This window comes from Dromiciops gliroides, chromosome 2, assembly GCF_019393635.1.
Source record: "Dromiciops gliroides isolate mDroGli1 chromosome 2, mDroGli1.pri, whole genome shotgun sequence".
NCBI lineage: Eukaryota > Metazoa > Chordata > Mammalia > Microbiotheria > Microbiotheriidae > Dromiciops > Dromiciops gliroides.
Window position 1 is genome coordinate 297,287,172 of NC_057862.1, and position 14,678 is coordinate 297,301,849.

Sequence of the window (14,678 nt, forward strand, 5' to 3'; positions counted from 1 at the left end):
GAGGCTTCAGATAAGAACCTTCCCCCCTTATGAGACTGGATAAACTATACACGTGTCAAATGCACAAGATTTAGTGAGTGGGCAGTGGTTTTTACACGTCAGGGGGATGGAGTGGTTCGTTATTCAACAGGCCGTGGAGGGACTGGAGAGGATGTCATGAACTCTATATCATGCGATTCGACTTAACACCACAAATACAATACCAGCGGTCACTTGCTGGGATGCTGGATACTAATAGTCTTAATAGAAAATTTCGAGTTTTTCTTCAGAAGCTAATTCTTTTTTTGCAACAAACATTTCTTTTTCCACTGAAGTAAACTAAACTTTCCCTCTAACTTGACTAGGAGATGGAGAAGTTTCTGCGCTTTCCCTGGAGAGGGGGGGGGTCAGGTTAGCATGGCTGTCCCTTTGGGGTGAGAAAGGCCTTCTGGACTGACTCCCCCGAGTCATCCAAGAAGCATTCCCCTCTTCCCACTACCCTCCTCCTTCAGTGCCTCCTCTTTTCCCTTTCCAGAGAAGCCAGTCTTGGAGCAGCAACAACAAGCAGCGGCAGCAACCAGCAGCAGCAGCAGCAACAGCAGCTTCCAAGCTCCTTCCTGCTTGCCTACCCTCCCTCTTTTTTTCTTTTTTTTTTTTCCCCTAAGACCAGGTTTGCAGCCAGAATCCCCGAGAGATCTCTGTCCTCTCCCAGCTACCGCCCTGCCGGGGGACACCGCAGCAAGGAGAGATGGATCGGGGCGCGAGCACTATAAGGGATCTGGGGAAAGAGGTTCGCGAGGTGTGGAAGGGTGGGGAGCGAGGAAAGCAAGAAGAGAGCCCCCCCCCTCCCCGCGCGTGCTTGCATACACAAACACAAACACACACGAGCCCCCACTGCTCCTCACCAGCTCCTCTCTCCTTACCATTGCAGAACTGGAGCAGCGAGGAAGTGTCATAAAGGCTGCTATAGCTAGAAAATCCGTCCTCCATCCTGCAGCCGGGGCAGCTCCCGATTTACACGGTCTCGGCGGCGCTGAGCCTTCGCCGCTGCTGCTGTTGCTGCTGCTCTCGCTGCTTCTCACCCACACACTGAGCTCTAGGGCTGGGGCTGGGGCCGGCCCTGCTGTGGCGGCTGCTGCTGCCGGTTACCATGGCAACCTCCTTCACCCCGCCGGCGCCGCCGCCGCCGCCGCGCGCTCTCCCAGGGCAGCTGCGGCCGCTTGCTCGCCCGCCCGCCTCGTGAACGAGGAAAGGACCAAGGCCGGCCCGGGCTGGGAAAAGACCGGCTCTGCCCTGGAGGGGGCGGGCTCGGGGTGGCTAGAAGAGGGTGGGGGAAGTAGGAGGCGAGATGGAGCGGGGAGGCGGGAAGTCGGTGGGCTTGTACTGGATGAAGAGACAGCGAGGGAGGGGGACGTTTCTTCCCCAGAGGGAAGGAGGCCTTGAAAGACCTCCACGCAGCCGCCTCCGTGGACGCGGCAGGTACTGAAGGGGCATAAGAGCCAGCAGCATTGAGGCGCGGGCACTACCCCCCTCCCCTCTCCCCGAATAACGGCTCGCGGCCGATCGCGCGCTGGGAAATGTCTCGCGTGAAGTAGCGGCCCGAGCTTGGCCGGGTCAGGGCGAGTGGTGGAAATGGCGGCTAGAACTAGGAATGAGCTTTCCCTCCCCCCCCTTATTTTTGAGGGGTGGGTGAAGAGAACAAAGGAAAAGGGGTGAAGACACCCTCAGATAATGAGGATTGGACGAACTGCCGGAGAGAAGGCGGCGAAACAAAGGGCGGACGGACAAGAAGACATTACAATACGAGGAGTAGGCGCTTCGCTTCTGCGCTGAGGGTCGGAGGTGGGGGCGGGAGGGAGGGGGAAGGGATTGCGCTGGCAGGGCTCGCGGTGCCTGCCCCGCCCCCCCCCCGGGGAAGGAGGGGGCCCTCGGGACCGTTAGGGATGCACGTGCCCACGCTCGCGCGAGGCCCCCCGGCAGGGGGGGCGGGGCGGGGCCCAGGGGCCGCCCACCCCAGAGCCTAGTTGGGAGCCCCCTTGGCCAACCCTCCCCTTCCCACAAAAATACTTTGTTTAAAAAAACAAAAATCCCCGAGAGCCCCAGTCCCGGCCTGGAAGCCATTTTCATCGTTTCCGGCACCAAACATGGACACATATGGAAGCTTCCTAAAGATGCTTTTTCCACGAGTTTATCACAACTTTAGTCTTGGCCAAGTCCTGTGGATCTGGCTTTTGGTTATTTGCAAGGTTGTTGTCTTTGCAAAACATTTCCTCCAAGAGCTGGGACGGGGGAAGCAGGGAAAGGGGTGAGGGGCATAAATTGCAAAAATGATGCTTTGGAGAAAGGCCCTCTGACATAAATCCCCCAATGTCCTGGCTCCTGGGCCTCTACAGATTCTTCATTCAAAATGGGCAATAGTGTTTTAATTGTAAAACTTGAGGAATTAGCACTACAAATAATGATAGAGAACAGATTTATTCTATACTCACCCTCACCTTCCGTTAATTTCAGCTTGCTACTAAACGTATTAGAAGACCTAAATAATCTTCAAAGACTTTTTCTTTTAAAAAGAGCCCGACCCTTCTTTATTTGGTCTAATATTCAAAAGTAAGTAAATGAACACCTCCCTTTTTAAAAAATTGTGCACTGATTTGCCTTTTGCCTTTTCTGGCCTCTAATGGAAGGGATGGCTCTTAATGGAAGTGAAAAGGCCAAAAAGCTTTCAGGTTATGAAGAGAAGTAAATGATAGGCATACAACAGAGGTGGGATAAACTCCCCAAGAATTGATCAAAAAAGTGAATGGATAGATCGAATGTCATCATTTAAAAGACCCATTCCCAGTTTTAAGAATTAAGTTTTGGTAAACAACGAGCTTTAAGTACCTGCAAAATGTTGGGTGCTGAGGATATAGAGGAGAAAACAAAAATTGAAAAAGTCCCTTCTCCTAAATATTTTGTAATACTCTGACTGCATACAATGTACCACCACTGTATCCAGTCTGAGCTGATATGTAAATGGAAAATAATTTAAGAAAGAAGAGAGCTAGAATAACTGTCGGTATTTAAAAAAAAAAAAGGCATTCCCTCTGAACTGAACTTTTAAGGAAACTCCTAAGGGGCAAAGGTGAGGAGGGAGAGTACTCCAGAGTAGGAGTACTGCTTGGGCAAAGGCCCTGGGAGGAGAGATGCAATGTTGAGTTCTAGCACAGCTAGTAGGCTAGTTGGCTAGAAAACAGTGTTAAGTGTCAGACTGAAGAGGTCTTGTTTTATTGAGGGGGTAATGGGGAACTGCCAAAGATTTTTTTTTAAGGGGGGGGGGCGGATGACTCAATCAGACGAGTGTTTAAAGAAATACTAATTTGTAGTGCTGTAGAAGATAGATTGGAGTGGAGAAAGAGATGAAGCAAGGAAAATGCTAAGAACACTCTTGGAATAGTCCAGCCAAGAGGTGAAAGGAGAGAAAGGGACAGATGGAAGAGATGTACAGTTAAAATCTTCAAGACAACTGTTTGACTATGAAGCGTGACTGAAAGGAAGAGTCAGGGATAACTGAGGTTTCAAACCTGGGTAACTGGAATTTGTAGTGCCTTTGACCAAACTAAGAGAAGTTGGAGGAAGTGTGTGGTGTTTTTTGGGGGGTAGGCGGGGCAGTATTTCAACTCAAGTTGTAAACAACTGGAAGTAATATGAGTAAACCAAATAATTTTAGGAAAGCTTCTGGCCTTTTTGTGAGGTAGAGAGACCATAGATAGGCAGATTAGTATGCCACAAAGAACTTTATAAAGTGCCCCAAACCAAATCAATATGTTTTGATAATTCAGTGCAAATATGGGCACAAGGAAAATGGTGAGAAATATTTTGGCCATGTGGCTCAGGTTTGAGATATAAAAGAGGCCAAATGTTTAAAGACCACTCAGTAGCCTTAACATTTATAGAGAATGGTTTCTTCAAGGAGAATCAGAAAATACTGTGGTGAGCACTACACAATATCAGGGGAAAAATGAAATTAACAGTCATACAGGAAATGACCGATTAGTGATTTGGGAGTTATCAGAATCAACTTTATAGTGAGACCATCAAGTTAGTGCAAGATAAAAAAAAACCCTGCAATTTCAACATTTTACAATTTCAACAGGCTTAAATGAGTTATCAAGTGGGAAATGAAGGACAGAAGGGAGGAGACAAAGATATTGACTTTGCTTGTAATCCATTCTTGCAAAAGTTTACCCAATGGAAATCAATGACCAAATGACCAGCAGGGGTACCAAAAAAGGCCTCTTAACCAAACTATATATACACAATTGGATGGCCAATTCATCCAGTTGGTTCAGAAATATGTATATTTGGATCCAGGACTGAATAGGAAAAAGAGAGCACTTAGGATTGCATTTTAAGAAATCAGGCTGTGCTCTTAATTATTGTAAGCTGATCCCTAGTGCAAAGACCTATCACTTCAATTAAACCATTCTCCCAGAAATGCTTTATTGTTGTGAATCTTGGAACACCATCCAAAAAAATCAAAATTGTGGGTGACTCAAAGAACAATGGAGAGGTACATGGTATATACAAGAAGGCTGTGACTTAAGTCCAATGATCAATCCTATATGTGTGTGTATATATGTATATATATATATGTATATGTATGTATATGTATATATATGAAGTAGTATAAGAGATATTATTCAGTAGATGTGGTAAAAAGTGTGGGATAAAAAAACAGATTAAGAGCTTTACTAGTACTACTGAAATGGAAAGAAACCTACAAAACAAGGTGGATGGATTGAGAACTAATATATAAAGAAGAATCACAGAGGATGCAAAAAAAAAGATGTATAGACTGTAAGCTGTTCTACTTAAATTCATCGGGTTCATGAATTCACACATTCATGGGATCACAGATCAATTGAAGTAGTAATATATGGAAGAAATGTTGAATCTTCAAAGTATCATATCTGAACTTTGCAGATGAAAGATCTGAATGATCAGCTCTTTAAGACAATCATTTAAACATGATAGTATCACTGATTTTTTTGTATCAATGGCAAGTTACATCGATTGTCACAAAAAAAGTTTAACGGGAAATTCACAAATGAAAAATAGAAAGTATATTGCTATTGAATGAAATTAACTATTATATGAGAATTATTTTTACTAGTATACAGTTACAAATGAAGCACTTAAGCACCTAGTTCAAATGTCTTTTAAATGGAAAAGATTATTATTATCCTCTAGAGTGTGAAATGTTTTTAGCACAATACTAATCTCTTGCTCTAAAAGAACAAAATTTAGCATAATTATAAGGATCTGCATGTTATATCAATTAAGTATCTACACAGCATAAAAATAGTTCTGTGGAAAACTTTCAAGAAAAATCAATAATGTGTGATTTAAAAGCCCAAACATTTTAACCAAAGACTCAAGTCAACTTGAAATAATTTAAGGTTTATTTACCCTCAAAAAATGTTATCTTCGTAATAAACAATTTACACCATCTGAGACAATGCACAATAGAAACATATCTTTTCAGTGGCATTAATAGCAGTGTTCTCACAACATATGAAAAATGGAGAAAGAATACAATTATGTAGTTCCTATTTGAAGAAAAAGGCGGGGGTGGGGGGGGAGGAAGCCACAGACATGAAACAATATAAAAACATCTAAGTGAATGCTACCAAAATTTTCAGTCCGTGTGGTACTTAAAGTTAATTCACTAACATCTATAATTCCACTTTATGTGTTGTTAATTTAAGAATAAAATTTATCCTATTATGTTAGTATCATTATATTAAGTTAAAAGTAATTATAGGAGCTTTGAGATCACCTTGGCTAACCTCTCATCAGATGAAGCAGTTCTTTCTAAAATATCCTGTCTAGCTTCTATTTAAATACTTCCAGGGATAGGGATATTGTGAAGTAACCAATTCTACATTTGGATAGCTCAAATGCTTAGAAAATCCAAATATTTACACATGTGTATATGTATTATACATACATATACATATTCATACACATATACATACACTTGTTTATATATGTGTGTATATCAGGCAGAATTTTTTCTTGTGAGTTGTGTCCCCTTCCACGGGACAGTCCTTAAGTTATTTGAAGACAGCTATGCTGCCCCACCCCCAACTCTTTTCCAGTCTTCTTCATTTCCTCAAGCATGTTTTATAACACTTTTTTTCTCCAGGCCAGTTACCATATTGGGAACCATACCCTGGACACACTCTAATTTGTCCCTCCTGAACCATGATACCCAGAATTGGACACAATATCTCAGAGATTCCTAATCACAGAATCACAGATGTTAGAGTTGGAAGGGACTTCAGTAGCCATCTGGAACAATCTTATACACAAAAAGAATTCTCACTGTAACATAATTGACAAATGGTCATCCAGCCTCTACTTGAAGACCTCCAGTGAGGGGAAAACCACCATCTCTCAAAGCACTCCATTCTACTTTTGAACAACTCTGATTTTTACCAAGTTTTTCCTTACTTCAAGCCAATGTGTTTCTTTGTAACTTTCACAAAAGATCTCATCCTGTCCTGCTATCTTTTCCAACATGAATGTATGTGCTCTAACTGTATAGCCAGAATTGTCTGTATTCTCGGCCTTGGAGGCAGTTCCCTATCACTGAAATTATTCAAGCAGGGGGCTAGGCGGACACTTGTTGGGGAATCTTTAGAAAGGAGCTATACTTCATGAAAGAAACGGACTAGAGTACTTCTAAGGTTTCTTCCAATTCTAGGATTCTATAACTAGAGTATATGGAACAATGAGGCAAGGAAATGAATAATTGGAACAATTTTTGTCCTTACTGTAAACCCTTTCAATTCTTCCAGTGTGGATTCTTACATGGTGCTTTCATTTCTTCATGGCAGAGAAAATAAGAAGATTAGAAAAAATGATCACACTTAAGTTTTATTAAAGCTTTCTGTAACAACTATATTTTTAAAAAACAGATGCATGAATTGGAAAAAAAACAGCTTTTGAACTTGGTAAAAATTTCAGTCTATATGAAAGTTCTTATGTAATAAACTATGGGATTTGTTTTCAGTAAGCTATCCTTTCAAAAGTATTCTTGATAAGACAATATAGTTGTAAAGAACAGAATTTACAATTTTAATGTAACTGAAGATAAGTGGCAAATTCAAAGCAATATTTGTTGCTCTTATCTTTCAAAATGGTTAGCTAGTAGGCAACATTACAATTTAGTAAACATGACTTTATCATTGTTTCTGATTCATTCAGGTTGGTATATGAAAGGACACTTCTGAGAAAATGAGATCAAGAGTAACTACAGAAGAGTGCTGGTCTGGTGCACCCTAATTTTTTTTAATGGAACAGAGGAAGGCCTCCAGGGTAGATGATCTAGGAAGGATCTATAAATGGACATGGAGAAGAAACCCATAGGAAGAAAAAGCATCAAAAGGACTTTGATCTGCACAGACAGGAAGTACTTATAGCAATGAGATAACAGATCTAAGTGTAAATTAATAGATTTCAAAATGCTTATTAAATTACAAAACTTTTTATATACCTTTGGCATAATATTCAAAAATATTTTTACTCCATTGTATTATATTTTAGATTTCCTTAATAAATGCTTGTTGTTTGATTATAGTATAATACTCAAAACTCTAAAGATACACTATGGGGGCAGCTGGGTAGCACAGTGGATAAAGCACCAGCCCTGGATTCAGGAGGACCTGAGTTCAAATTTGCCTTCAGACACTTGACATTTACTAGCTGTGTAACTCTGGGCAAGTCATTTAACCCTCATTGCCCTGCTAAATAAATAAATGAATGAATGAATGAATAAATAAATAAATGGATGAATGAATAAACAAACAAATGAATGAAAAGATAAGTAGATAAATAAATAAAACTTTAAATTTAAAGAAAAAGAAAAATAGAAAAGTACAACAACTTGAAAATTAGAAAAATTCTACAGTTCAGGTAACACACTGAAATTTTTGCTTTCCAAACAGGCTCAAATTATAGAAAAAAAGTAGAACCAAAGAATTCTGTGCCAAGAATACCCTCAAAACATCAAGTGTACCCTACAACCTTTATGCAGAAATATATTTAAATGAGCTAGGCCATAAGTGTAGCCAGTGCCAGATTATCCAAGAGCTATAATATGCACATGTGTGAGACTCCCTAAAGTTAGAACATGCCTAACTCCCCATGTCAAGAGGAAGCAAATTGATTAGAAAGCACAAAGTAAATTGGTTTCAGCTCATAAAAGCTGAAGTACAAGTTTCAAACCACTTGTTTACATGCTGGCCATACCCCTACCCATGTCCTCCCTGTACCCTTTGACAGAAACAGTTTCCGACCAAGTACAATGCTTATGGACAGATAACTTTCTCCTTGTAATAAGTGTTGTTGGAAACCATTGTCTTCACAATCTTCCAAGCTACTACCAAGTCTAAACCTACCACCACTTAGTGCACCCCAAGCCCAGGTGAGACATCAGTTGAAGCATGACCTCTTCTCCTTCAGTCTAACTCACGAGCTCAAACATGTTACCATAGATAGTTGTATTTAATATGAAAACTTTACTCCTTTTGTACTCAGAAATACATTATTTTGTCTTTTAAGTATCATTTGATAATTATCAGCTTTTTTTTTCGGTAAGGCAATTGGGGTTAAGTGACTTGCCCAGGGTCACACAGCTAGTAAGTGTTAAGTGTCTGAGGCCCAATTTGAACTCAGGTACTCCTGAATCCAAGGCTGGTGCTCTATCCACTGTGCCACCTAGCTTCTCCCTTGTACTTGTTATTTTTTAAATAGTACAATATTAATGATTTATTTTATATTTTAATAGTAAAATATGTTTAATTTTATAAAATAGCAATAATATTCCTGTTTTTTCATTTTAAAGGAGGATAATGACTAGAATCATGAGAAGACTCAAAATTGTTTTCTAGCATTATAGGCATTCTAGCTATATAAACTAGGGATGTTTAGCCTAAAGAAGAAAAATACTTGAGTGAGGACATAATGACAATCTTTAAGTATTTGAAGGACTGGCATATGGAAAGATTAAACTTGTTTTGTTTAGCCCTAGAGGGTAGAAGAAAGGGGGAATCGAAGAGAGGCTGATCTTAGGCCCATGTGGACCTGGGTTTAAATCCAGCCTCAGACACTTAACACTTACTAGCTGTGTGACCCTGGACAAGTCACTTTATCCTCATTGCTCCACAAAAAAAAAAAGAAGTCGTCTTCAATAAGAATCTGGGTAATCATTTGTTTGGGATGTTGTAGAAGTGATTCTTATTTATGTATAGATTGAACTAGTCTGAGTAGTAATGACTGATATCCTCTGATTCTATGTATTTTTATATATACTTTTAAAATGATTTTTTATATGTTATTTTTTCTTAAATTTTACAAACTAAAAGGAAAGTCTCCCCAAGTCTTGGTGCCAAGTGACCCCAGGGAATCTTAATTTTTCACTTGATGTTTCAAAGTGATAAGTAGATGATATTTGAAGAATAGAGCCTAAAGAAACCTGGAAAAGGCAATATTGGGGCGTGCAAAGAGCCCTGTAATTGCAGTGGGAACACCTGAGTTTGAATCTTTCCTTCAACTCTAGCAGAATACAAAAGTCACTTAATTTCTCTAAGTCTCAGGTGCCTTGTCTATAAAATGGGAGTAATAATATTGACAGGGTTGCTGTGAGGAAAATGGTTTGTAAACCTCAAAGTATAGTATAAATGTGAATTTACTAATACGGCTAGAGTGATAGCCTTTATCTTCGTCACAGATTCTTGATTTTAGAGTTTTATTAGTTTTGTTCTTCAGACAATATTCATTTCAGGCAAGACCTAGAAATCTTAAAGGATACCTTTTAAACCTTTTTTCTAAAACTCAGTTATTCAGCTTATTGACAAATATTGAGTCCTATGTCTCTGATCGACCTAAGGGAAGTAGGAAAAGAATGGAGTGTGTTAGATCAAAGAAGACCACAACCGATAGCAACTTCTTTCTTCTTTTCTCTCTTTCTACCACTCTAGTAGCCCCAATTATTGATCTGATTTTTAAATATAATTAACAAATATTAAAGGAACCCTTTTGGATGTTTGTGTTTATTAGCTCCAAATTGTAGGTCTGATATTAACCCAGACTTATACTATGTATGCTATTTCTTAAAGTTTGGAAGTTATACATCATTGTTGTCATCATTATTACTTAATACATACAGAACTTTTATTATTAACCAGACCCTGTAAATATAAAGAAGTATAAAATGGGGGGAGGGGGCAGCTAGGTGGCACAGTGGATAAAGCACCAGCCCTGTATTCAGAAGGACTTCAGCTTCCGGCTTCAGACACTTGACACTTACTAGCTGTGTGATCTTGGGCAAGTCACTTAACCCTCATTGCCCTGCCAAAAAAAGAAAAGTATAAAATGGGGTTACTGTTCTGAAAGAGTTAAAGAGATAGGCTATGCACAAAAGCAGATAAATAATTAAAAGGCAGCATGAGCTGAGCACCAAAATGAGTAGCATACGAATAACCACAATAACTACTAGAGAAGTTTAGAGAAGAGAGCGGTAAGCTTCACTTAGCAAGTAAGTCTTGAGTTGGTCCTTGAAGAAATGATGATTGAAATAAATTGGAAAAGGGGGGGGGGTGGGTATATGATTTATAGCTCAAAGGGCCCAGCAACTTCATTTAGAGAAACTATGATCCAGCAAAGGAAAGTGATTTGTCCAAGTTCACACTTAGTAATAAGTAACAAAGCCAGGGTTCAAACCCTTATCCCAGTTCAGTGTTCTTTTTATTACCCAACCATTTTACATGGTGGGATAATGAATGTAAAAAGCATGGAGATAGGACAGGTATATTTAGTAGACCTGTTTGGATGAAGTGGAAAGTTCCTGTAGGAATCATAAATGCAATTGGAAGGAACCTTAAAAGTCATCTAGTCCAACCCCTTCACTTTACATATGAGGCCCCAGATGTTAAGTGACTTGCTTGTGGTCACACAGGAAAATAATTAGAAGCAGCATGATTTGAATCTAAGTTGTTTGAATTTAAATCCAACCTTTTTTGCATTGTGGTGCTCTGCCTCACAAGAGGAAGACTGGAAAATAAGAACTGAGAATTAGGTAGATACCAGAATGTGAAAGATTTAAATGGTAATTGTAATCTTGGACTTGGTAGGTTAATGAATAGCCAAACGATGGAAGGTAATGCTGAATAAATTCAAAGGCAAGTATAGGCTACTCTTTGTAGAAATGTGGCAGTGAAAAGGGAAGAGATAGGAAATCAAAGTTGATGCATTTCTGGAAAGTTATTTACAAATCAATAGGAATAATAAATGTAAACCTGAATATAGTTTCAAAAAATAAACAGCATCAGTATACATCATCACTTAACAATAGTTCATGTACAACTGCTGTTTTAGAACTGCAAAGTCAATATGTTTGAACATAATTGGCTGCCTCCAATATTAATGGATCTCAGACTGTATTGATTAAGTATAAAGTCCAAAAACAAGGGAAATAATGGTCCCATTGTTCTCTGCTCTGGTCATAACACAATGTTGTGCTCAGTCTGGATTATATACTTTAGGAAGGATATTACCAAATCAGAGCATTTCTGAAGAGAGATCACCAGGAAGACAAGGTATGTAGAAACTATGTTGCATGAGCAATGGTCAAAGGAAGTAAGGATTTATATAGCTGGGAGAAGAGACCTTTTGGAGTAGGTGGGGGAGGGAACATGATAGCTTTCTTCAAATATTTAAAGGGCTGTTGTGGGAAAGAAAGAAATTGCACTTTTTCTTTGGAGCTCCAAAAATTAGAAAAAAGAGATATAAAGAAGGGGAGTGAACATGATATAGTGGAAAGAGAATGACTGTGGAGTCAGTGGGCCTTGGTTCAAATCCCAGCCTCTGAGGCTTACTGTGTGGTCCTAGACAAGTCACTTAACTTTCTGGGTCTCAGTTTCCATAACTCTAAAATGAGGGGATTAATCTAGATTAGTTCTCATATCTCTTGAAGGTCTAGATCTATATTCCTAAATTACAAAGGAAAAGACTGGACTAGAGGATTTCTAATACCACTTCCAACCTAAGATTTTGTGATAATTTAGGAGAATGTGACTGTTAAGAGAAGGCTTTTGAAAGATAGGAGACACTTTAGCATATTTGTTTAAGTCACTAAAGAGAAAGAAATTGAAAATTAAATAGAGCAGATAATTTATGTACTAAGGTTCTAAAGATCAAATGAAATTATATTTGGAAAAAGCTCTTAGCACAGTTCCTGGCACATAGTAGGCTCTATATAAATTCTTATTCCCTTCTCCTTTGCTCTATAGGATCCATGATGGGATGGGATGGGATTAAGGGCAAAGGTGGAAAGAAAGAGAAAATAGTCTTTTCTTTGGGGTAGAAGGGAAGGTAGAAAAGCTAGGTAAAGAATGTGTAACTTAAATGTCTTTTACTATAAAAAATAGGAGAGAACTAAAGAGTTGTGCCTGAATGCACCTAACTTTTGAATAATCAATAAGTGCTTGAAAAGTTGTATTCAAATCAAAATTTTATAATCCAGTTCAAATCTTGGGACAATGCATAAGAAAAGCAAATAAATTTTATAAATCTTTCTTCAAAGTGAAGACTTCTAATTTGTCAAAATAAAAGTTGAAAATTTTATATAGTTATGTTTTGTTTGCTTGAAACAAAATGCACTTTTTTGAGGCAGAAGTCTATCATAGTCCTGAAAAAGAAGATCACCAACTAAATGAGATACTTAGCAGAAAAAATGTAGAAAAGCCATTTTTTTTTGGTGAGGCAATTGGGGTTAAGTGACTTGTCCAGGGTCACACAGCTAGTAAGTGTCAAGTGTCTGAGGCTGGATTTGAACTCAGGTCCTCCTGAATCCAGGGCTGGTGCTCTATCCACTGAGCCACCTAGCTGCCCCTAGAAAAGCCATTTTTACCTGAGAAAGGGATAGACCTGCTTATGTCCATTATTAACAATTTCAGCAAATTAAAATTGATTTAAATTACTCAGAGTAAAATTAGTCATAATGCATTATATATTTTCTTATTAAATTATGTAAGATTATATTAATTATATATTAAGTAATAATTAATTTGCTAAGAAATATATCCAAACCCAATATGGCACCACAGGATAGCAGTTTATAACTGGAAAAGACCTTAAATGTCAGTTATTCTGAGCTCCTTCATTTTATAAATGAGAGCCTGAAGACCAGAGAAAGATGCACTAGTCTGCCCAAGGTCAAATAACTGATTTCCTGATTCTAAATCCTGTGCTTTTCCCATCATAACAGACTGTTTTAATGCATTCTGGTTTTTATATACTTTGAATTGTCTTAATTATTCTTCTATTCCCTCCAACTCCTTACCACAATATTTTGTATATTTAAGGATAAGAATCTGGTCTATGATTTCACTGGTATAGGGAAGTCCCAGGGAGAAAACCTCCTCCACTGATACATATCAACAACTTACTCAACTTACAGCAATGGCTTTCAAACTGTTTTTGCTCATGGTCCAGTATCTATTGCTGTGAGGAATGAGGGCATGTTGAATGGGCGGGTAATTTAAGTAATTGTGTCACTGTGTGGCATCACAGCCCCTCAAGGTGGGGTGAAAAAAGATAAGAAGCTATATATATTTACCTAGTGTGGGTAAAATTAAAAAGGATTGCTTTGGAAAGCAGTGCAATAGAATGGAAAGACAAGTAGACTGATAGCAAAAAGATCTAGGTTTGTCAATTATTCACTGTGTGATATTAAGTAATAATAATCCATATTTATAAAAGCCTTGAATAATAATAGCTAACATGTATATAAAATGCAAAGGTTTTTAAAGCATTTTACCATGTGAGGTAGGTAGCACAAGTATTATTGCTTCCATTTTTTTCTATAAAAGAAGAAAAATGGAGACAATACTTTCTGATTTACTTTCTCCTTTTAAAGAAAAAGAAAGTCAAACTCAGAGATGTTGTGATTTGCCGATGGTCATACAACTAATAAGTATAGGTGTTGAGATAGATGCTTATGAGATTTTAAATTTAGTTTGAGAGTAGGGTGAACTAGGATAAAGTGATCATTAATATACAACTGAATATTGACAATAATGGGGTTTTTTTACTTGTCACAAATGGTTAAAAAAAAATCAGAATAGAAATATCTGTGCAACCCTTGAAAGCAACCGAATTTTGTCTCTTCTTTGGGTCTGAATATTCTTCTTCTTCTTCTTCTGGTGAGGCAATTGGGGTTAAGTGACTTGCCCAGGGTCACACAGCTAGTGTCAAGTGTCTGAAGTCGGATTTGAACTCAGGTCCTCCTGACTTCAGGGCCGGTGCTCTATCCACTGAGCCACCTAGCTGCCCCTGGGTCTGAATATTCTTATCTGTAAAATGTGAGTGATGGACTAAGATTATTTCTAAGGTCCCTTCTAGCAGTATGTTTCTATCATCTAAATGAAGTAGCTTTTGAATATGAGTATGTTTAGGGTGGGCATCGCATGCTAGATGGGCACATTCCTAAAGACCTACTCTATGGTGAGTTAGCCTCAGGCCAAAGACCTGCTGGACGCCCCCAGCTTCGCTACAAAGATGTATGCAAGCCAGACTTGAGGGCTCTGGGAATAGACATCTGCAGCTTGGAGGAGATGGCCAAGGACCGTGCCCCATGGAGTTCAGTACTC

At 39.0% G+C, this 14,678-nt stretch overlaps 1 protein-coding gene across 4 annotated transcripts in view; it reads right to left on the bottom strand.

The window, feature by feature from the left end:
- Positions 1-1,138, bottom strand: part of EML1 (EMAP like 1) — a 195,756-nt gene extending 194,618 nt beyond the window's left edge. For all 4 annotated transcript variants that reach the window (XM_043987720.1, XM_043987719.1, XM_043987718.1 and 1 more), the window contains exon 1: positions 903-1,138. In XM_043987720.1, the coding sequence (XP_043843655.1) occupies positions 903-969 (67 nt within the window). In that variant the 5' untranslated portion in view covers positions 970-1,138. The remainder of the gene's footprint in view (positions 1-902) is intronic.
- Between the last annotated feature and the right edge of the window lie 13,540 nt (positions 1,139-14,678).